Below are 24,494 nucleotides of genomic sequence, written 5' to 3'. Positions count from 1 at the left end.
TTGACCAAAAAGTAGCATGCAGGGTATTCTTTAATTCCACATGGCCTTCATACTCAAACCCATGATTCACAAATTGATCTATACCGCTAACCCAAAAGCTGGCATTAGAACCCACCAGCAGCTCCAAGGGAGAAGAGATCTAGTGGTCTGTTCCTGAAAACATGACAACTTAGGAAACCCTACTACGGGACTACACAACTCTGTTAGATTGGCTTACTATGAGCAGGAATTGACTCAACAGCACATAACAACAACATCACAAATGACAAAGTTCAAAGACAAATGATATACCAAGTTAGCTGAGACTCCATTCACGGATCCCAATATAAAAGCATGTGGATTTCACTTACAGTAACTGCATTTTCATGCTCACAAAACCAGAATGATAGCTGACAGGAGATTCGTTAGATTATTAAGACATTCAAAAGCAATGGTGGAATCTGGCAGAAAGGATTTGTATCTAAATACACGATGTCCCCAAGATCATTTTTTTAACCTACTGTCACTGGATAACACCGATCAGCTGCTGTCTCCTTACCCCCATCAAGAAGATGTGACTGTGAGTATCTAGGGTCACAACTGATATGCCTTCAGGGACTAGATGGTGGCAACATTATTTTCCTACTGAGTTGGCTCTTGACCCACTGTGACCTTGTGCACAATAGACCAAAACATTGCCTAGTCATGTGTCATCTCCCTCATTAGTTGGGTTCTGACCATAGTGACGCATACGATTTTCACTGGCTGATTTTCCAAGTCAAATGTCATGCCTTTCTTTCTAGTCCACCTGAGTCTGAGAGCTCTGCTGAAACATGTTTGGCATCACAGCAACATGTACGCCTCCACTGACCCAACGGGTGTGGCCAAGCATGAAATACGCTGGCTGGGTATCCAACAAGGGTCTTCCCCCGGGGAGGCACAAACTGAACTCTCCCACTGAGCCAACCTCTGAGGGACTAGGTAGATAACATAAACCAGTGATGCAGGGATTCAGTGCAGAGCAATAGAAAGTGGTGGTGACTAAGTCAAATTAGAGTGTACATTCTGAGTTCTTGTTCATTGTCGTTGGTTAGTTCTAATTTATAGCAACTCTGTATAGAAATTCCAAGGCTTTTAAAAATCTTTACAGGAGCAGAAAGCATCATTATTCTCCCGCAGAGCAGGCGGTGGGTTTGAACCATCAACTTTGTGATTAGCAGTCCAGTGCTTATCCTACAGCACTATACCAGGACCAGAAATACAAGCTAATCAATCACCCACATATTTTTCCAAAAGATAATGCAAATAACCAATTGTAAATATCTGAGCAGAAATCTAGATCATAAAGCTCTTAGACGCCCACCAACAATGTTGTTCACTATGGTAGTCACCAGCCACAAGCTGCTACGACTGTAAACTGAGAAACTTTTCTACAAAAAAATATATCAATAATAATTTTTACGTTGACTAAATATATCCATCATTAATATTTCTTATATTATGGGTTGTTATTGCTGAATGTCATCAAGTCAGTTCTAACTCACAGCAACCCTATATAGGGTTTCCTAGGCTTTAAATCTTCTGGAAGGAACAGAAAGCCTCATCTTTCTCACGCAGAAGAGGTGCCAGGCTCAAATCATGGACCCTGTGCTTCACAGGCCCGCCTTCATCATATAGAACCACCACACTCCTGATTACTAGGTAAAACAACATTATTAAAATTAATTTCATCTGCTTTCTTTTGAATGTGGCTACTTGAAAACTGTAGATTACTAAGCAGATAGTACAGCTCTATGAAATGTCATATTTTACCACTAATTCTTCTAGTGATTCACCTTCTTGGTATGGAAGTGATATGGAGAGGGTAGGGAAAAAGCTGTATCATTAAAACAGCCATAAAGTCAGCAGTTCAAACCCACCAGTCACTCTTCGGAAACACTACATAGGGTCACTGAGTCGGAACCAACTCGGAACACCACCAATCTTCCAAAGTAAGGCACTCTGGTGGCATAAAAGATTAAGGCTCAGTTGTTACATGGAAGGTTGGCAATATGAACTTATGCACAAGAGAGACTTGGTAATGTACTTCCCTACAGATTTAGTCAATACAACCCTGTGGAGCAGTTCTACTCTGTCATATGGGGTTGTCATGAGTTGGGAACAACTTGACAACTAACAGCAACAATATCTTCCTAAATGATTCTAGTAAGTAAAAGAAATAAGGAGTGGCCTAATGAGAAGAAAATCTGTTGGCCAAAACATCTATTAACTTTTTTCTTGATAGATTTTTTAGCTATCTAAAGTTGAGGTTCAACTGTGGTACTGCACTTTTAAGAACAAACAGGTCTAACATTTTAAACCACTGATTTTTCCCTCCATAAACCCTTTATTAAATACAAACATTACATAAACAAAAACCACAATGAGTACCACTTCACACTCACTAAACCAAAAACCAAACTCTCTGCCATCAAGTCTCTTCCTACTGGATGCGACCCTATGTAAGGTATCCAGGAATGCAGGTCTTTGGGGGAGTAAACACCCTCATCATTCTCCTATAGAGTTGATGGTTAAAAAAGTCCAATGCTTATCCTACCGTGTCACACCAGGACTCTGGTACAGATATAGACAGATGCAGATTGGAGATCAAATTGACAGCTGTTAAGTGCCTGTGAGTCAGTTCCGACTCACGGCATCCCTACACAGGGTTTCTGAGGAGAAGCTGGGGGGTTCACACTGCAGACTTTGTGGTTCAGTATAGTGCTGATCCTACAGCGCTACATTAGAAGTCCAAAACCGACAGTACTTGCTGGTTTATTTGATGAGAATCAAGAAGGTCTCTGAGGGTTCTAGCTTAGATGCCAAACTAGAGGCTCTCAACACCTACTGGAACAGGCTAAGATTCCCTGTCACTAAATGCTGCCTTACTAACACCAAACAGACGCACAGAGCAGGCGATGCAGAGGTGGATGGGCCATTTGTGTCTGTGCTGTATGAATCTGGGCTCTGGGCTCAGTTTTCAGTTTCTAGCAGCTGGCTCCATTGTCCATTTGGTCTCACTCCGTGATGCCTGCTGAGACTTGGGTATCTACCCTTTGCCTCTGCTTCTACTGTCCAGTCACATCTGCTATTCCCAGTTCACCTCTACTTCTAGTTGCTAGTCCCCTTTTTCTGGTTAGCCTTGATGTTTGTAACCCCTGCTACCCATGAACACCAGCCTAATACAGCATCCTTCGGCTGGAAGCTTACTTTCACTAGGGCACAGCAGGGACAGCACGGCTGTAAACAAGAACTCTCAATTCTCCAAACTACTAGTTGATGCCTATTCCAGATGATTAAATTCCCTAATTCTAACCAAAAGCAGAGGCGCTGCTATATCTATTAAGTTTAGAACATGTACATACTAGGAGCCAAGGAATTTTTTAAAGATTGCCCTGAATAACAATTATTAAACAAGAGACAAGAAATTACAAGAGAACATTATCTGTTAGAAACAACAAAAAGATGAAGGTAAAGTGAGTTCCTATTTGTAATTTCCCTTTTGTCTTTTTTTGTTATTAAATAAAAACTTAAATACAAAAAATCAGAATTTCTGAAATATTGGCCAAAAAAAGAGAAATGCTACGCCAAAAGTTTCCATATAACACACAGCTCTTTATAATTCAAAGGTGGTTTCCTGCAAAATATTTTCATTTGAACATGCTATTGGAATTTTTTTCCCTAAAATTGCTTTTGTAATTCTTTCTTTTTCTCACACACACACACACAAAACCATGTTTGCCAGAGCTTCACCATCCAAATAATAATAAAAATGCACATATTTAGAAAGTACTTGATTGAAAGATAAAGTATAAATAAATTAACCATAATCAGTCCATGGCCAAATTCAAACAGAAGACTGAAGATAAATGAAGAGGACAACTCTGAAGGGGCCACAGTCTTTTTTTTTTTTTAAGTTTTTATTGTGAACTGAGTGATAGTTTACAATGGAAAACAACGGTTTTCCATCTTCCTTTCACTGTAATGATTACAATCTCTTCCATGCATCACCATTCAACAGTATTTGCTTCCATTCCCTCTGTTGATTTGTGTTGGTTTTTTTTTTTTTTTTTTTTTTGGGGGGGGGGTGGAGCTGCACACAAAAACACTCAGGAATATGTAATAATGTAAACAACCAAAGGGCACATTCTGCAAGTCTGCCTCCTAGAGGGGCCATAGTCTCTTATGGAAAATGTCTCCACTAAGTGTTCAGTTCCTGGGCTGAGGTCATTTTTTTTTTTTTTTTTTAATGTGGTGTTTGGGTGTTAGGAAGTTCCACATCTCTGGCCTTAATACTTGACCCAACTTGACAACAATTTTTTTTTTCTTTCCTTCAAAGAACAATGAGATGTTAGGAAAGTATTCTGTTGTCTCTTCCCTATGCCTTGCTGTCTTGTTTTCAGGGAGGCATTTTATTCTAAAATACAGCAACTGGCATATGTCATATGGGTCCCCCTATGCTAAACAGCAACGCTAAAGTATTTATTCTTAACAGTAATAACAAAACAAAACACAAATTCCCAAGTACCTACCTGGTGTAGGTCCTTGTACCAGAAATTAATGATTTGTAGCTTATCTTTAAGGAGTTCTGGTAGTGTAGTGGTTACGAACAGGCTGCTAACCTCACAGTCAATAGTTCGAAACTACCAGCTGTTCCATGGGAGAAAGATGAGGCTTTCCACTCCTGTAAAGATTTGCAGCCTCGGAAACCCTGTACAAGGTCGCTATGAGTCAGACCAACTACATAGCACATAACAACAACAACAACATCTTATCCTTAGAGTCATGGTATGGCGCTATGAGATTATGTACTGGACTGCAAGGTCAGTTTGAACCGCAAATTCGGTGGTTCCAATTCACTAGCCACTCCTTGGAAACCCTATACAGGGTTGCTATGAGTCAGAACCAACTCCACAACACTTAACAACAACAATCTTACCCTCGGGGTCCCTGGGTAGTGCCTGACTACTAAATAAAGGGTTGGCTATTCAAATCCACCCACAGGCTCCTTGGAAGAAATTTCTGTCGATCTGCTAGCAAAAGATCACAGCCCTGAAAATCCTATATGGAATCCTATACTCTGGACACTGGGGTCACCATGAGTCAGAACCAACAGCAACTGTGAGGGAAGTGATGGTAGGATCCTGACCCTGTAAGACTTCCCTGCTGAGTAATGAAGACACAGAATGAGTCTGATCGTGTTCCACAGACTCCTGTGGACCTTGTGATGAGAGAAAGAGGAAGGGCTGCTTGGTCCAAAGTTTGGGGAGACTTGGAAACTCCTGAGCACATGGACACTGACCTAGCCACAGAAGGCTAGAGCTAAAAGTGAAGCATCCAGCTGATATGAAATGGGGGGAGATGCACAAGAACACCCATACATGCAGACAGTACCCACAGGACCTAGCTTGGACAACTTGATGACCACAGCTCAACTAGAGGAAGAAAAATAAATTTGATAAAGGAAGCAAGTGCAAATTACTACAATTTGATGAGCTTGACCTATAAATGTGGATGTTGTTGTTGTTGTTATGTGCCGTGAAGTCAGTTCCGACTCATAGCAACCCTGTACAGGGTTTCTGAGGCTGTAAATCTTTACGCGAGCAGAAAGCCTCATCTTTCTCCCGCGGAACAGCTGGTAGTTTTGAACAGCTGACTTTGCGATCCGCAGGCTGATACATAACCACTATGCTACCAGAGCTCCTTAATTGCGGATGTAGTAGCACAAAATACCAACTGAGAGGAAAGGAGTCTTCACATCAAGGATCAAGCCTATCCCCCTCAGCACACAGGATTGATAGGGATGGGCAACTTAGACATTGGCTACCTAACATGAGGGCGGGGGGGCAGTTTATAAAGGCATGAAGTGACTGGCTTACAAGTTTTCAAGAGGGACTTGAGTTTCAAAGTGTGTGAGGGATGGTAGAATCCCCAAAGAATAGTTTTCATCTTGTTTAGATGGGTTTGGAAATAGGAATAGGATTATTTTGTTTCAATAGTGAGTAATTGTTATCATGACTACTTGTGATTGTTACAATTGTAAAAGTAGAAGTTTTGTACCATAAAGGGGCAAGTAGTTCATCTTATATTCCAGGAACGTTGGACCTTAAGACCATAAAGAGAGAAGAGCACGAGTGGAACATGGGACGCTAACCAGAGAAGCAGCGACACCAGAGATGGAGGCACAGGTGAGGGCATGGAGAGACAAAGCAGCTGGAGACTAGACTCATGGGAACAGAAAGGCCGTGTGCTGGAGGCCAGGAGGCTGGCTTGCAGAATGTGCCCTTTGTTTGTTTAAATGATTACATATTTCTGAGTGTTTTTGTGTACATTTAAAAAAAAAAAAAACCAGAGGAAATAGAAGCAAATACTGCTAAATGATGATGCATGGAGGGGATTGCAATTATTGCAATGACACGAAATACGACAGGATGAGTGCAAAACCAATGTTCCGCCATGTAAGCTATCACTAAGTTCATTAAAAAAAAAAAAGCTTTAAATAGAGAGAGAGAGAGTTCACTGCTGAGGGAAGAAGATAGTCACAGGAATATAAAGTCAGAAAATCACAAGTGGGGCTATATGGCAGGACCAGGTAACACAACAAAAGGATCAGAAGAGTATTCTCACTGGTCCAATCAAAAGTGCCAATAGGCCTTGAATGACAAGTATAATTTGGGCATGTAGAGACTTGGGAGAAGGGATAACCAGGTAGAAAAGCCCGTTTAAATAAAAGCAGCTATACCTATACCAGCAGGAGTCCTGATATGGTGCTATGGGTTAATTCGCTGGACCATAAAGTCATCTAAACTGCAAGGTTGAGGGTTCAAGCTCACCAGCCACTTCTCAGAAATCCTATACAGAGTCTTTATGGGTCGGAACCGACTCGACAGCACTTAACAACAACCTATACCTGCTAGTGCTGTCAAGTCGGTTCCGACCCACAGAGACCCTGTTCAGGGTTTCTGAGGAACAGCTGGTGAGTTGGAACTGCCAACCTTCGAGTTAGCAGTCCAGCACTTTTCCTGCAGCACCATACCAGGACTCCAAATAAAATCACAAAGCAGCTATTTAGGGGAAACAGTAAGCTATTCAGTTTGGCTGGAATAAAGATTTTAAAAGACTGTCGTTAAGCACTTGGCGACTAACTTCGAAGCCATCAGATCTCGAAGCCATCAGATCCAGCAGTGTGCTTCGGTAAAGTTTCTTGTTTGTAGTTAAGTGCCTTCGAGTCGGTTCAGACTCACAGGGACCCTGTATAAAGTTTCTGAGTAGCAGCTGGTGTGTGTGAACCGCCAATCTTGCGGTTCAAACTAGTAAAGTTTACAACCTTGGAAACCCTATGGGACAGTTTTACTCTGCCCTGAAGGATTGCCAGCAATCGTAACTGACTTGATGGCAACTGGTTTGGTTTTTGGGTTACCAGGCCAGGCAATTTTGAAAGTAAAACTGAAGAGGGTAGATTTTATACAGTAGGCAAAAAAAAAACAACAACAAAAACCATGAGGACATCCAAATACAAGACAACCCAAACTAGTGACAACATAAAGACCAAAAGAGAAAAACACTATCTGTACCTATCAAGCATTCCCCCGTAAGTTTTCTACACAACTGAAATCCACAGTAAACTTAGTATTATACTACAGGATTTACTCTCCTTAAAACAAACAAACAAAAAACACCTCTTTTCCTTCCAATATCAAGTTTTTCTTTTCCCTGCCTTCAAATACACAATTCTCTCCCTTGTTTTAAAAGAACCCCTTATAACCCTGCTGTCTATTTCCTCTTTCCTATGTCTTGCACATTTTCTCAAACAGTCAATTTCCAAAACATGCCTTTAACTCATGGCTGTTGTTGTTGTTGTTAAGTGCTGTTGAGTCAGTTCTGACCCATAGGATTTCTGAGGAGCAGCTGTTGAGCTTGAATCACTGAGCTTGCAGTTCAAACAGACTTTGCAGTCCAGCACATTAACCAGCAGCACCACACCAGGACTGGCTGCTAACTTTAGTCAGCTGTTCGAAACTACCAGCCATTCCACAGGAGAAAGATAAGGCTTTCTGCTCCCATAAAGATTTACAGCCTCAGACACCCGATGAAGGATCACTGAGTCGGAACTGACTCACAGTATACCACTAGCACCACCCTAATTTGACTTTCACCCTGGTAGCATAGTAGTTACGAATTGGGCTGCTAACCTCAGGGTCAGGAGTTTGAAACTACCAGCTGTTCCATGGGAGAAAGATGAGGCTTTCTGCTCCCATAAAGATTTACAGCCTCATAACCCTATACAGGGTTGCTACGAGTCGAGTCGGAACCAACTCCACAGCACACCACCACCACCACCACCAGTGATTTTGATTAGTAACACTGTAAATAATGACTTCCTTAGCAAATGTAATACCATGCTGTTTCTTCACTGCCTTTGAACCCTGGTTTGTTTTTGTTTTTACTGCTATCCCTAAAAATTCTCTTGTGCCTTTTCTTTCATCACCGTTGTACTTTATTAATTATTCAACCTCTGGTGATGTTTCCTCTAACTCCTCTTCTTCCTAGCATTTCTCAACTGTGACTTTCCCAAGCCTCAATTTCTGGTCTTCCATTCATCATCTCCACTCCACTCTCTCCCTTATAGCTGACTGATCTTATCTCAAATCTTCAACTGCAGGCAGCTTAGCTGTGGTCTCAGAGGACATTTCCAAAGATGCCTCCACTAATCAGTGGCTTACATAAGAGAATGTGTTCTTTAAAACCAATTTTTACTTCTAAGAGTAGAGGTACTTCTGCAACATTTTTGAGGAATGTAAGTACAAATTTCTAGACGCTTATGAAATCAGAAAAGACAGTCAAAAGGTTTAAAATTCTGAGCTGCATGACAAGGCCTCAAGATTTAGTTAAGTTTGAAAGGTCAAGCCAGATAAACAGTTTTGGGCAAAATTTATGACATGGAAATTACAAATGAAGTCATAAGACAACTAGAAAATAAAGTCAGACACTGTATTTAGGATACAAATGTCTGGATAGCCAGGTTGAAGCAACAATTAACAAATTTCCGCTACATCTGTCCACTTTGAGTCAAGAGGGATGCCCCAAGCCTGGAGCCTTGAGATGACAGGAAGTGGATGTGCCTGGCAGGTTTGGTAAGGAGTAAGGAAAAGCAGATAAGAAGTTTACAGCCCTTCCTCAGGTATCTTTGTGGTCATCAGTTCCCACCCAGCCAACTCGGACTCACAAGTTCTATGTGTGTAACAGAATGACATGTCATCCAGTCCTGAACTATCTTCACGGTCCTTGGTGTGAGGTCACTGTTGTGACTACTGTTGTCAAGCCATCTCACTGAGGATTTCCCTCAATTTTGCTAACCCTCTACGATACCAAATCTGACCTCCTGTCCTAGTGACTGGTCTTTTCTGATGACAGGTACAAAGGAATCAAGATGACGTCTGGACCTCCTGAAAACTTCTAAGGAGCATCTGGTTGTATTTCTTCTAAGACTGACTTGTTTGTTCTTTTGGTAGGCTATGGACTTTCATTATTCTTCACCACCTTCACTATTCAAATGCATCAATTGTTCTTCTGTCTTCTCCCAGGCATTCCACAGAAAGTCAGGAAAAACTTGGGTTGCACATATCTCCCTTCATTTGAACAAATTATGGAGAAAACCGTCTTCTAAATATCAAAATAGGATAAGCACAAGAATGCAAACAACAAGGTCAGCAGTTTGAGCCCACCAGCCACTCCATGGAACAAAGATGAGGCTTTCTGCTCCCGCAGATTTACAGTCTGGGAAATCCTACATAGGATCACTGAGTTCTTGATGACAACTTGATGACACTTAACAACAACAACCAAGAGGTTACACAGTTAGAGAATTTAAATACTGTCAAAAAGATGTACACATGTAAAAAGTTAAATTGGTAAACAACTCTGAAAGCAAAGAGTAGCTGCTATGACTGCTATGCCTAACCAAACACCTCATCAGTTCTGGGTCCTTTTTTAGAGGTTTGGGTTCATGGTTTCATGGGTCATCCTGGTTAACTGGTCTAATGTTTAGTGATTCAACTTGTAGTGTCCTGGGTCTTAAGAGCTTGCAAACAGAAGGTACCATAACTGGTCTCTATTTGCCTGGAGCAACATAGGAAGGAGACTCAGAAACTAGAGAAAACGGAATGCACATCTAACTGCCTCTGTTAACAAATGCCTCCTTCGCCATGAAACCAGGAGTAGTATGGTGCCCAATTACCAAGGCCAAACATTTTGATCAAAGATTCTATGGGAAAATCCTGATCAAAAGAGGAGAAACATAGAATCAGACTTTCTGGAGCCAACTATGCTGGGTGAATCACCAAAACTATATCCCTGAGATAATCTTGAAACCTTAAACTGAATATATTCCCTGAATTATTCTTAAAACCAAATAGTTTAGCTTAACTAATAAAGACTGTCTGCCTTCAGGATTGCGCTCTTTAAGATCAATTTCTATGGGCTCAAACTGACAAGGGCTACCCAAAAGATTACACAGGAAACTAAGGAGGCATTGAGTTTGTGTTAACGGGGAGGAACAACTTGAAAAGGGAGAGGAAGAATGGCTACACAATGTGAAGAATATACTCAATGCCAGTGAATTCAAAATTTAGAATTGTTCAATTAGTATATATGTTCTGCTGGGTGTATATTCAACAACAACAATAAAAAAAAATTTCAGATTAAGAAAATCTGTTATTTTTCTTTAACTCTAAAAAAGGACCTGTTAAACTCCAGAAATATATAGTAAAAGTAGATTATGGAATTTTACAAAGTAAATTATACTCACAATTCTATTGCCTTGGACAGCAATCACATAGTTTCGAGAGTCAATTATGCCCAATTAAAGCTGAGTTACATACTCTTCTTGGGATATTTCTGGGTTTTTCATTAAATAAAACAGGTTAAGAATATTGAAAATGAATTAAGTTATCACTGTTGATATAAAATGCAATGATATAGAACCACACTGTTGCGGTTATTAAGTGCCTTTGAGTCCGTTCCCACTCATAGCGACCCTATACAGGATATAAGAGGCTTTCCATAAATTTGTGTGGGTACAGAAAGCCTTATCTTTCTCTCACTGAGCGGCTGGAGGGTTCGAACCTGGACGTTGTTGTTTGTAAACCACATAACACCTGAAAATTCAATAGTATTCATCATCTCTAAAATCAGTGACCACATATTAATCTGTTTTGAAAAATGCATGAATATTAGGCATTTTGATTCATAGTTCTCCCTGACAGATTATAGGCTGCTATAGTTATAAGTCCTCAAACTCTTCTTTTTTTCCTAACACCTTTGTAATCAACATTGAGGAAAGTGATTTAAATATCAATTTGTGGTGTTAGCTTTGGCAGATTTTAGTTTAAATTACACATCACCAAAATAACATTATTACAGCACTTAAAATTAGCTGTCGGAAAAGCTTGCTTTCAAAGTAAAGGACATTATGGTGTCTGTGTGGTTCGCCGAACTCCCTTTCTGCCTCTGCTGCCGCCATGGCACCTGGGAAAAAGCTTGTGGCGAAGGGGGGCAAGAAAAAAGAAGGTTCTAAAATTCACCCTTGCCTGCACCCACCCTGTAGAAGATGGAATCATGAATGCTGCCAATTTTGAGTGGTTTCATCAAGAAAGAATCAAAGTCAACAGGAAAGCTGGTCATCTCGGTAGAGGGGTTGTAATCACTGAAAGAAGCAAGAGCAAGATTACTGTGGCCTCCAAGATGCCTTTTACCCAAAGGTATTTGAAATATTGCACCAAAAAATATTTGAAGAAGAATAATTTATGTGATTGGTTGTGCGTAGTTGCTAACAGCAAATAAAGTTATGAATTACGCTACTTCCAGATTAACCAGGACGAAGTAGAGGAAGGTGAGGATTAAAACTCACTTATCTGGAATATTTTGTCCTAGAATAAAACTTGGGAACCAAAAAAAAAAAAAAAAAAGGAAAGGATACTATGCTGAATGAAATTAGTCAATCACAAAAGAACAAATATTGTATGAGACCAATGTTAGTTTATGGGGGGGGGGGGGTTTCTTGATAGAAGAACCCATCTATGAACACTACTGAGAGGGAGGGGAAATGATTCACAGATTAGAGGGTAGACACATGTTACCATGGCGACAGGTCAGCCGATATACAACAAGAGGGAAGTTAGCAGAGGAAAGATGAAGTAGCGGGAGACACAGGGAGGAATGCAATAGTTAAAATGAACAGAGGTAAATACTGTTAACTGTAGGTACATGGAACGGATTGCAATCATGAAATGAAGCAAAATATACGAATTGTTGAATGTAAAAACTGATGATGTACTCTGTAAACCTTAACTAAATTTACTATAAAAAATTGAAATAAATAAATAAATAACAGACAACCAAACAATAATAAAAGATGTCTGCCTTGAACATTGTACTCTTTTAAGAACTATATGAGATCAAACTGACAACCAAAACGAAAGATTAGATACTAGTAACCTTGGACACACACATACACACAACACTATGAGTTTGTATTAACAGGTGAGTAACACCACAGAAAAGGAAGTTAAGAATGACTGCACAACTCAAAAAATATAATTAATACACTTGCAGAAACAGCTGAATTGGTGTATGCTTTGCTACATATATTCTCAACAACAAAAATAAATTTAAAAATGAAAAAATTAATGGGCAAATCAAGTCTTTAATCTTATGACACATTATTTTCAATTATAGTTTCTCTCTGAAAAACTATCAGATACAATGGTATACATATAACAGTAATCCAAATGTAGAAGTGACTCCACTAAGGGCTGGAGGTAAATTTGGTTATCCTTCTAGTTTTATCAGTACTTGTAAGTATCTGACATGATGTCTATTATCCTGCTGCAGTCCTGAGGCTAGAGTTTAAAATAGGTAGCACAGAGAAGTCCTGCTGTGGCGCTGCAAGATTGTGCACCGCACTGCAGGTCAGTCTAAATCGCAAGGTCAGCAGTTCAAACCTACCAGGCACTCCTCGAAAACGCTATACAAAGCCCACAATGAGTGGGAACCAACTCTACAGAACTTAACAACACCAATCACAGGAAAGCATACCACACATCTCTCTAGTAAACCTTTGTTGTTATGTGCTGCCCAGTAGATTTCAACTCACAGCAACCTTCCAGGAAAAAGCAGGGTTTCCTAGGCTATAATCTTGACAAGAGCCAATCACCAGGTCTTTTCTCTGTGGAGCTGCTGGGTGGGTTCGAATTGCTTATCTTTCAGTGAGCAACCAAGAGCTTAACCATTGTGCCACCAGGGGGCCTTAGTAAACATTTCCCAACCACCTATTATGTGCCAGGCACCAGCAACAGTACCAAAAGAGAAAGGGGCTTAACCCTGTGTCACTTCTAGTTTGTCTGTCTGTCATCCCTCAGAGAAGCACACAAGGCCGGACCATGAATTTACACTATGAAATGTGCAGACTTTCAAGTAAAAAATGACATATCTGTCTTAGGTTGTCAGAAGGCCACTCGGGCAGTTGGGTGGAGAATGAACTGGTGAGGAAGAGAGCAAGGGCACAGGTGGGAATCCAGTGAGGAGTCATGTAGCTCGAACAGATATCAAGCAAGAGAGAGGCTCTGTTGGCTGAGACAGGGGAAAAGATGCAGGGTCAGAATCTTGGAGTTCAGTCTTAATTTCTAAGCCAGTTTACCATTTACGCCTTGGGGCAAGTTACTTAACTCTTTGAGTCTCGATTTCCAAACTTAGAAATAATGCTTGTAAAGCCCTAAAACTTACAAAAATGTGTAGCGAATCACGACAGTACTTTGGTAACTTACTTGACAATGGTTCAAGAAGACTTATTCCCTTTTCTCTCCATACTACCATGAAACCTAACATAAGTAAAATCGAGCAAGCATCAAGTGCACTTCCATATAAATGCTATACTGACTGCATCAGGAGAAAGGTTCCCGTTTCTCACAGAATTGAACTAAAGTGACCACGCACACACAGACAGTGACTACAGCCTTTCTCTCAATGAGTAAAAGGTGCATTCTCGCACACACTTTCTTTTACTTTCTCAGTGTATTAGAGTAAAAGGAGACAAGTAGAGTCTTGTGGTCATATCATGATAAAGGTGCTGATGTTACTAACAATTATTTTCATTTTATTTTATTTACTTCACTGATGTTAATAGGTGCCACTGAATTAATCCCAACTTGCAGCGATCATATGTCAACACTACACTGGCTAGTCCTGCGCTGTCTTTACAATAATTCCCATTGTTACAGCCACTGTCTCTCATTGCAGGTCTTCCTCTTTTTCACTCACCCTCTCAATTACAAAGCATGATGTCCTTCTCCAGGAACTGATCCCTCTGAGAATATGTCAAAGTAAGAAAGACAAAGTCCCACCATGCTTGCCTTTAAGGAGCATTCGGCTGTGTTGTTGTTGTTGTTAAGTGCCGTTGAGTCGGTTCCGACCCATAGCGACCCTGTACAGGGTTTCCGAGGGTGTAAATCTTTATGGGAGTAGAAAGCCTCATCTTTCTCCCGCGGAGCGGCTGGTAGTTTCGAACCGCTGACCTTAAGGTTCGCAGCCCGATTCGTAACCACTACGCTACCAGAGCTCCTTCTGTAGCTCTTCCAAAACAGATTTGTTTGGCCTTCTGGCAATCTATAGCACTTTTAACATTCGGCAACCACATCAATTCTTCCTTGGTCTTTCTTATTCTTGTTCAGCTTACAAATGCATATGAGGTGAGTGAAAATATCATGGCTTAGATCAAAACGCACTTTTTCTCCCTTTATCTTGTGTTGTTTATTGGTCCAGATGTGAGAATTTTTGTTTTCTTTACACTGAAGGCTATAGTCTTTGACCTTCATCAGTACATATTTCAAGTCCTCTTCGCTTTTAGCAAGCATGGTTATGTTAAATGCATATTCCAGACTGTTAATGAATCTTCCTTCAATCCTGATGCCACATTCTTCTTCATACAGTCCAGCTTCTCAGATCATTTGCTCATCATACAAACTAAGGAGTTCTGGTACGGTGTGGTAAAAGAAACATTAGCTTGCTAACTACAAGGTCAACAGTTCAAATCCGCCAGCTGCTCCTCAGAAACCCTATACAGGGTCTGTATGAATTAGAACTGACTTGATGACACTTAACAACATACAAACTGAGTATGTACGGTTAAAGGACACAGCCCTGACTCACATCTTTTCTAATATCTTCAATCCCTTGTTCTGTTTAAATGACTGCCTCTTGGTATATGAGTGGTTTCACTAAGTGTTCTGGAATTTCCATCTTTAGAAATGTTGTCCAGAGTTTCTTCTGTTTTCCACAGTCAAATGCCTCTGTACAGTCAATAAAGCAGAGGAAAACATTTCCCTGGTATTTTCTGCTCTCATTCAAGATCCACCTAACATCAGCAATGATATCCCTTGATCCACATCCTAATCCAGCATCAATTTCTGGCAGTTCCCTGTTGATGTACTACTGCAACCGTTTTTTAATTATCTCCAGCAAAGTTTTAATTTGTGATATTAATGATATTGTTTGATAATTTCTTTATCCTGTTGGATCACTTTTGGAACGGGCACAAATATGGACCTCTTCCAGTCAACTGGCCAGGTAGCTATTTTCCAAATTTCCAGGTAGTTATTTTCCAAATTTCTTGGCATAGATAAGTGAGCACTTGCAACACCTCAACTAGTATTCCCTCCATTCCTACAGCCTTTTGGCAATGCCTTCAGTGCAGCTTGGATTTCTTCCTTCAATACCATCGGCTCTTGATCATATGCTATCTCCTGAAATGGGTGAACAATGACCAATTCTTTTTGGTAAAGTGACTGTGTACATCTTCTTTTGATAAATTGTTTAATATTTTTGTCCTTAGAATCCTTTAATATTACAACTTGAGATTGGGATTTTTTTTCTTCAGTTCTTTCAGGTTAAGGAATATCGAGTTGGCCTTCCCGTTTGGGAAGTTTATGGAAAGGATGGCATTCCTCCTTTTTATAGCACTGGTGATGGTGGTGGTGGTGGTGGTGGGTATGTACTGTGGAGTCGGTTCTGACTCATAGCAACCCTGTAGAGGGTTTTTCGAGGCTGTAAATCTTTACAGGAGCAGAAGGCTTCATTTTCCTTCCGCAGAACATTTACTGATCGTTTTGAATTGCTGATCGTGAGATTAGCAGCTGGACTCGTAACCACTATGCTATCAGAGGCTCCTTTTTACAGTACTAGGATACCAGAAAACCAAGAAAAAGGCACTAAAGTTCCTTTTTATAGGTGCAGAAATCACCTTCATTTATCGCCTTCCTTGGTTTAATATTCTTTCATTAAAGAAAGAACTTCCCTGAGGCCCTACTATCACAGTCACTCACCCAATGTTTACTTGGAGCTAAGCGCCAGGAACTTCCAATCTACACTTGAAAACTCAGGAGTGATGCAGACCGAAATTACAAGCAGTCAAAGTAAAGGAATCCCTTTTAGAAGGGGTGGTCAGAAAATGTGTCACAGCTAGGTAGAACATGAGCTGGGTCCTGAAGTAACAGGATTTTTAGAATTTGCTAGGAGGAGAACAAGCACAAGACGTTAGAACCGTATGAACATGCGCTTAGAGCTATATTACATTTTCTCTGGTCTTTGTTGTGAAAAATATAAACATGCAGAAGAAGACACTGAACTTCAACAGTTACCAACTCATGTTATTCCATAATTCACAAATTTTATTACATGGAAGTCCTTATTGTGAAGTGCTGTAGAGTCCGTTCCAACACATAGCAACCCTATATAGGGTTTCTGAGGAGCAGCTGGTGAGTCTGAACCGCTGACCTTGCGGTTCAAACACCTCTGCAGTCTGGCGCATTAGCCCACAACGCCACACCAGAACCTAGAAGATTCTTTTTCATATGTGTCTACGTTCTTTTCCTATTCCATTCAGACAAAGCTATAGTGTCCCTGCAGTCTCTCTCCACAGGATGATTTTTCTAAGGGCCACGTTCAGTAAAAAAAAAGGACAAGTCTTAACAAAAATCAATCAGCTCCTGATTATTTTTACAGACCAAGTGAATAATGACAAAGTTAAAAGAAAATAGCGTATAATGTTTTAAACAGTGGAAGCAGCATTGGGCTCAAATGTTAAAACCTGCGACAACGGGCAGTGTCTCCTTCTGTCGCTGTGAGTTGGAACTAACTTGATAGCACTGAACAATAACAACAAATTTTTGGAATATCCTTCCCATATTTATATTTCAAGGAGAATGAAAAGATGATAGGAGGAATCATGTCAAACAAAAGAAAAAAGTATCACATCAAACAAACAAACAAAAAACATCAACCACTTATAAGGAGTCACCTAGGGTAATTCGCTTGGCTCCTGAGTCAGTTTCCTTTCCTATAAAAAAGGGAAATATCACCACCTCAGAGGCTTGTGAGAATTAAATATATGTATATCAAATGCCACAGGTGCAGTCCTTCAGGTTACAAGCTAGCTGGTACAGAAAGAATTGGAAAGCTGCCGCATTTCCCCATTCACTCTCCGGAGACACCATCCTCTTTGAAGATGAGGTAAAAGCTTTCTACTCTGACAACAGAGGAGGTGAGGGGTAAGCATTCTGATTTCAGGGAGTTTCTTTGTCTATAATACAAATAAAGGAAGCTGAGACGAGGAAGAACCTTAGTAGACTAAATCAAGATTAAGCCCTACTTGACTCGTTATTCATAAGTGCCATCAAGCCGGTTCCAACTCACAGTGATCCTATATAGGGGGTTTCCAAGGAGCAGCTGGTGAGTTTGAAGCACCAACCTTGCAGCTCGAACTGACCTTACAGTCCACAGAGTAGCAGTGTGTGGTCAGTCTAAAGGGTGAAAAACATTCTCCTTTCCCCCGCATTTCTTGACTATTGTATTTTCTACTCCTTTAGCAACCCACAGTTTCTCGCTATATAAACCCAAAACCAAACCCACTGCCATCAAGTCCATTCTGACTCATAGGGACCCAAACAGAGTTTCCAAGAAGGTAAATCTTTACAGGAGCAGACAGCCTCATCTTACTCCTGAGGAGGGGCTGGTGGATTTGAACTGCCGACCTTGAGGTTAGCAGCCTACCCCCTAAACCACAGTACCACCAGAGCTCTTTAGGATTTATAACACAGTAAAAACAACAAGGCGGCCATTAGGCCTCTCAGCTGGTCTTCATTTCGTATTCTGCCCATGTTACTGCTGTTGTGTGCTGCTGAGTTGGCTCCAACTCATACACAGTCCTTTACAGGGTTTCTGAGAATGGCTGACTTTGTGGTCAACAGTCCAGTGCTGACCCTCTGTCCATAAGAAAGCTAGAATAGTAATCCTGAGCTCCATATCACCTTCTACTGAGTCAGCTGACTATAGCTGTAGCCTCTCATATCAGTCTCAATGTCCTTTAGAAAATACATGTACACAATGTTTTAATGTATATACGAGGGGGCTTCAAAAAGTTTATGGAAAAATGGAATCAAAAGATAATGGCACAAACCCTCTTCCAAGATGAAGACTAAATGGGAATACACACTCTGATTGGTCACCACACTCGTCACCCATAAGGGGAAGTGAGAGAAAAACAGCAATGAAACGGCGAGATAAGCCCTACAATGTTCAATAGACTCCTGTGAACCCGGGTGAAGACCTAGTTGGCCAGCAATGTGGCAAGACCTGGGGATTCTTGGGCCCAGAGTCAGTGACACAGCCACAGAGGACTAGAGTGGAGAGTGAAGCGTCCAGCTGATAAAGAAGAGAGGGCATATGCACAAGATCACCCACACTTGCAGATAATACCCACTTGACCTGGCTTCAATGACTGGATGATCAGAGCTCAACCAGAAGAAGAAAGAGGAGGAAAAAAAGCGTAATCTGATACAATTGGATGAACTTGACCTACACCTATGGATGCAGTAGCTCAAAAGAGGAAACAAATCCTTACTGCAAGAATCATTCCCACCCCCTCGATATACAGAGTAGACAGGGATGGGCAACTTGGACACTGGCTACCCAAAGTGGAGGTTGGGGGGCGGGGCGCTACAAAGGCAAGAAGTGACTGGCTTACAAGGTTTTAAGAGGGAACCTAGATCCAGAGGGCATGAAGGAAGGTAGAATCTCCACTGGATAGTATCCAATCTGTCTAGGCAGGGCTGATGAAATGAAATGCAGATGGGTCTCTTGTGATACAACAGTGAATAATTGTTATCAGGACTGACTGTGAGGGTTGGAAATGTAAAAGTAGACTTTTATAGCAAGGAGGGGAGTGATTAACTTTTCAGTCTAGGAGAGGAGGTCCCTAGGACCATCAATGGAGAAGAGCAGAGAGCGGGACCCTACCCAGAAAAGCAGTGATGCCTGAGATGGAGGCAGAGACCATGACGTGGAGAGATGGAGCAGCTGGGGACTCTAGACCCAGAAAGGGAGAGGGGCTGTGTGCTGAGGACCGGGGGACAGGCTTATAGTTGATGGTTGATGATACATGGAGGGGATTGTAACCATGGCAATAAAACGATCTATGATAGGATGAATGTAAAACTAATGTTCTCCCATGTAAACTATCACATAATTCACAATAAAGCATTTATATTTAAAAAAAAAAGATAATGGCATTTTCCCACAAACTTTTTGAAGCCCCTTGTACATATTTGCACCACAAAATTGAAAAACAACACTACCACAGCACATGTACAGTCACACCTGTTTACCAAGATTTTCATTCTTCCTTTGGAGTTACTGTCTCATCCTCTCCATTACCTTCTTGAGAACGCTTCTGCATCACCAAAGTTCCCTATAGGTTATCATTCTCAATCACCAATCCTCTTTCCCTATGTGAAGATACAAATTCTTGACTTTTCCCAATCCCACATACCACAAATCACTACCTAAAGCCATTTTTCCCCCTTTTCAAAGGTATTACCCATTTCTTTGTTGTTTGCCTGATATCATTTTAACAAAATAATAAAGCATAGCAAATCCCAGTTTGTCACCGTTTTGAGTTTCTCATGTACTAGTTACAGTCTGTGAAAAGGGCGCTTTGTTGTTAGATGAGTCAGAAGTGATTCTGATGCAAAGTGACCCCCGGTGACAGAGGAGAAATGTCCCATGGGGATTTTTGTTAGTTCTTGTTTTGTTTTTTGTTGTGGTTTGGGAGAAAGTTGACAATAGTTTTCCATTCAAAAATGTATACTTGTTTCATCACACTCGTTGTAATTCCCTCAATGGAACAGCATTCTTCTTTCTTGCCCCTTCCTGCCCTCTGAGCTTTGTTTGGGGGCAAATGCTGTCCTTTTGGTCTCCCGTGGTTACTTGTGCTGAGGAGTCCATTCCTCATGAGTGTTACTGTTCATTTTATAGGCCTGTCTGTCTGTCTGTTGTTTGGCTGTAAGGTGATACCTGGGGGTGGGGTTCTAGATCCCACAGGGTTTTTCTGTACTCTATACCGGAACTGACAGCCAGACATTTCTCTGGGTGAATCACAAAAACCTTTCACTTAGCAGTTCTGCACTAAGCTGTTGCACCCCAGCTCCCTATTTTATATGCAATGAAAAACAATAGCTTACTACCCTTTTTCAACTAACAGCCAACAAGTTACAAAACAAGCTGTGGCCAACCCATGTCTTCTAATTCTAAACAATATGCTCATTGCACTCAATCATGATTCTTGCTAAGAAGGCCAAGTGGACATTTCTATAGTAAACTACATTTACTTCAAAGGGCAAACCATCTTCAAACAAACCCTCCTCTAGATTGCAACCAGACTGCCCACCCCACCTACTACCTGACTTTCTCACACTCCAGCCCCTGCTCCCTCAATTTCCTCTCTCATGGATAGTCTTCATTCCAACTTGCATGCTCTAGGATTAAGGCCTCTCGCCTCCCTTTCCCCACAAACCTTAGCACATCCTTCTCAGGAGACGCATGCTGTCACTCTATAAACTACTCCTGAAGCACTTTAAAAGTCCCACAAAGGGGGCAGTAACTTGCAGGTCCTCCATCTCCACACGAGGCCATTTCATATTCAAAAGAACAGAGGACCGCTGCTTGCAACAATTCTGCCCAAGTCCCCCTGTGAACAACACCCTTTCCAGACTCTGGTTATTCAAACAGGCTCTAGGTTCAACCTCTCCGCCGCCAGTGACTCCCCCTCCAGGGTCCCCAAGACTCTCCCCACTATGCAGTTTCCTTCCCTCCCTGCTGAGCCTCTCTCCCCCCTTACCAACTCACTCTCCCTGCGCTCCCCATCCCGGAGCGTAGCCCGACGGTCCAAGTGGCGCCTCCTCTCTCTTTCCCAACTTGGAAGTTCAGCTTCTTCTCACCTGTTCTTCTCACCAGACCTTCCGGTCGGCCCCATGGGCCACCTTTGCCCTCGCCCACCTCTCTACGCCCCTTTTAAGTCTCCAGCTCAGAAGCCACCCCCACAAGTCAGTTCCGAGGTGCCCCGTACAATTCGACTTCCTATCCGAGGGGTTCCCAACCCTGGGGTCACACTCCCCTCCCTTCTCCATCACCTGCTCCGCCCATGGCCAGATGACATCCGCCGCCTCCACCTCCTCCTTCATCCCCTTCTTGGGCACCGGGTCCCCGGGAGCGCACGGCTGTTCCCGCGAGTCCCGGGTGAGGGGGGCGTGCACCCCCAGGCCGCAGCCCCCCCAGCGCGCACCTGTTTCTCCTCGTCTTCTTTCCCCCCGGGCAGTCGGTGCTCGGCCCCCACCCTGGCCGCGTTCGGCCTCCCCGAGTCCGCACTTACCAGGAGTAGGTCTGCTCCGCCATGGCGCTGACGCTCGCGGGCTCCGCTGCAGGTTGGGCCGGGCCCGGCAGCGGCGGCGGGGGACGGACGGACGGACGGACGGACCGACGGAGGGCTCGCTCGGGAGCGGAAGGCGCGGCCCGGGCCCGGCGCTCGCTCAGGGCGGGCGGGCGGGTAGGCGAGGAGGACGGCTGGCCGAGAGAGACCGGGCTCCGAGGCGGCCCCGCTCCCTGGACCCCGGGGCGGGGCAGACTCTGCTCTCGGCCTCCCTCACCGGCCGCGGCGGCGGCGGCTCCGCTGCGGCTCTGAACCCAACATGGCGGCGGCGGCGGCGGCGCTGAGAACAAGGGGGCCCCGGCGCGGGCGGGCGAACGGCAGCAGGGCCCGCGCTTAATGCGCGCTGGGCCGCGGGCGCGCCGCGCTCGAGCGACGGCGGCGGCGGCGGCCGGGGGACATGACCAGCGGGCGTAGGCGGCGGCGGCAGCAACGGCAGAGGGGGGCGCTCGGCGGTGAGGAGAGGCCGCTCGGCTCACACCCGCCGAGGGGAGGAGGGGCCGGACGAGCCTTGGCCCCGCTCGCGTCACGTGCCCAAAACACGCTCACGTGACGCACGCGCCCCGCCTCCGCGCCGGGCCCATGCGCGGAGACGTCGGTTAGTCGGTGCGAGGCGGCGGTTGCTTACCAAGCCGCGAGGCTGTTGGGCCGCCTCCCGGTGCCCTGTACCGCCCTCTTCCTCACCCGGAGCGGCCGCCTAGCGCCCCCTTCTCCTGCCCCTTTCCTAGGGTCCTAGGCCGCTGGCCAATCAGGAACCCCGATGCGGGTGTTTTGGCTGTCACTCAGCTGTCAGTCGTCAATCAACAGTCGTCTGGCAGGCACCCCCAACTGTCAATCAACCTGTCAGCTGGAAGGCAGAATGCGGTGTAGAGTCCTTAATTCTTATAGTCCGTGGTTCATTCATTCGCTCATGTACCACAGTCCACGCAGCCAGCCTTTATTGTGTCCAAGCTCTGTGGCAAGCCTCACCTTCATTTAGTCATCAACGTATGTTCTCAGTCTAGAGGTCTTTGCCCGTTGCGAGCATACATTTTTGGAGGAAGAGACATAAACAATCCAAACCAACAAATATAATCTGGATTTCAGATGTTAAATTTCACAACAGGAACACGAGCAAACACAGAGCATGAGCAAGGCTGGGGTCTGCTTTAGAAAAGGTGGTCAAAGAAAGCCTTTCTGAAGGAGGGGACGTTTGAACAGACATCTGAAAGATGAGAAGTAGCTGACTATGTAAAGTCGTGGGGCAAGAGAGTTCCTAGCAGAGAAAACAGTAGCAGGAAAAGGAGAACTGGAGACAGACGGAAAGTACCAATAGAGCGAGACTAGAGAATAGAGTCCTGGTGTGGCGCTGTAGGAGACGTACTCCACCGCAAGATCTGCAGTTCACACTCACCAGTCATTCCTTGGAAACCCTATACAAGGTCACTGTGAGTCGGAACCAACTTGACGGCACACAACAACAGAGAACAGACAAAGTCTTAGTGTGGCACTGTAGGATAAGCACTGGACTGTTAACCCCAAGGTCAGTGGTCCAAGCCCACCAGCCTCTCCTCAGAAACCCTATACAGGATTGCTAAGAGTCAGAATCTACTTGGTGGCACTTAAAAACAACAACAAAGTGACCAGCACAGTAAGCCAGGAGCTAAGGGAAAGGAAGGAGGAACCGAGGAATTGAGCCCGGGGGTATTGGGCAATGCTTCCTCTGGAGTGGACCATATGATCTGTAAGGTTACGAGGCTGGTAAAGAGAAAATGGCATTCCTGGGCATCGGAGAAGGAAATGGACTGTAGATTGACTTGCCTTCATGAACTACTAACACCTCCATTGCATGAAACCAGGAGAAATGAATGATACCTAGTTATCACTGTGGAATCTTTTGATCAAGGATCCAAGAGCTGGATCTTGATCAAAAGATGGAAAAGTGTGAAACAAAACTTAAAATTTATGAGGAATCCAGACCTAGTGGATCTGTTGAGACTGAGGGAACCCCTAAACCAAATGCCCAGAATGAATCTTTAAATCTAGGACCAATACTATCCCATGAAATCGTCGTTAAACAGTTTAGCCCAACTAATCAAGAATGTTTGCCACAACTACAGCGTACCCAGTGAACGAGGTTTCTTGCGGAGCCTTTGCAATACATAAAACTATAGGTAGAACAGGAACCACATCCAGATCTCTAGAGATGAGAAATCTCTACTTGAAAGGACGAGCAGACCAGCCTGGAGCGGCTAGAAGAATAGAGGATACCTCTTGAAAGAAAGACCTGCAGGAAAAATGGAGGCAGATGGAATGTTACTACAAGAAGAAACAAATCGCTTCCCTAGGAAACATCAAGGCAAGTGGCCAGGTCCTCTCAACGCAGACTCCCTTGTAAGACTAAGACTCAACAGAAATACTCGCTCTGATTGGTGGCCACACACATCACCGATGGGGGGAAGTGGGGTAAAAGCAGCAATGAAGCGGCAAGCTAAGCCCTACAATGTTCAGTGGACTTCTGTGGACCCAGTTGGGGACATGGTTGGCAAGCAGTGTGAAGAGGCCTGGAGACTCTTGGGCCCAGAGTCAGTGGTGTGGCCACAGAGAACTCAAGAGGAGAGTGGAGCTACCGGCTGACGGGAAGAGAGGACATATGCACAGGAGCGCCCACACTTGCAGATGATAC

The 24,494-nt window shown here is 43.3% G+C and overlaps 1 protein-coding gene and 1 pseudogene across 1 annotated transcript in view; one reads left to right on the top strand and one right to left on the bottom strand.

Annotated features, from left to right (window-relative positions):
* Nucleotides 1–21,846, bottom strand: part of SPPL3 (signal peptide peptidase like 3) — a 160,808-nt gene extending 138,962 nt beyond the window's left edge. Inside the window, exon 1 of the mRNA XM_006865431.1 lies at nt 21,776–21,846. Coding sequence (XP_006865493.1) covers nt 21,776–21,798 — 23 coding nt within the window. The 5' untranslated portion in view covers nt 21,799–21,846. The remainder of the gene's footprint in view (nt 1–21,775) is intronic.
* LOC102813937 lies at nt 11,538–11,919 on the top strand (annotated as a pseudogene).
* Nucleotides 21,847–24,494: the final 2,648 nt, after the last annotated feature.

Source organism: Chrysochloris asiatica, unplaced genomic scaffold (genome assembly GCF_000296735.1).
Source record: "Chrysochloris asiatica unplaced genomic scaffold, ChrAsi1.0 scaffold00078, whole genome shotgun sequence".
NCBI lineage: Eukaryota > Metazoa > Chordata > Mammalia > Afrosoricida > Chrysochloridae > Chrysochloris > Chrysochloris asiatica.
Note: the sequence above shows the minus strand (reverse complement) of the source record. Positions and strands in the feature narration are given on the sequence as shown.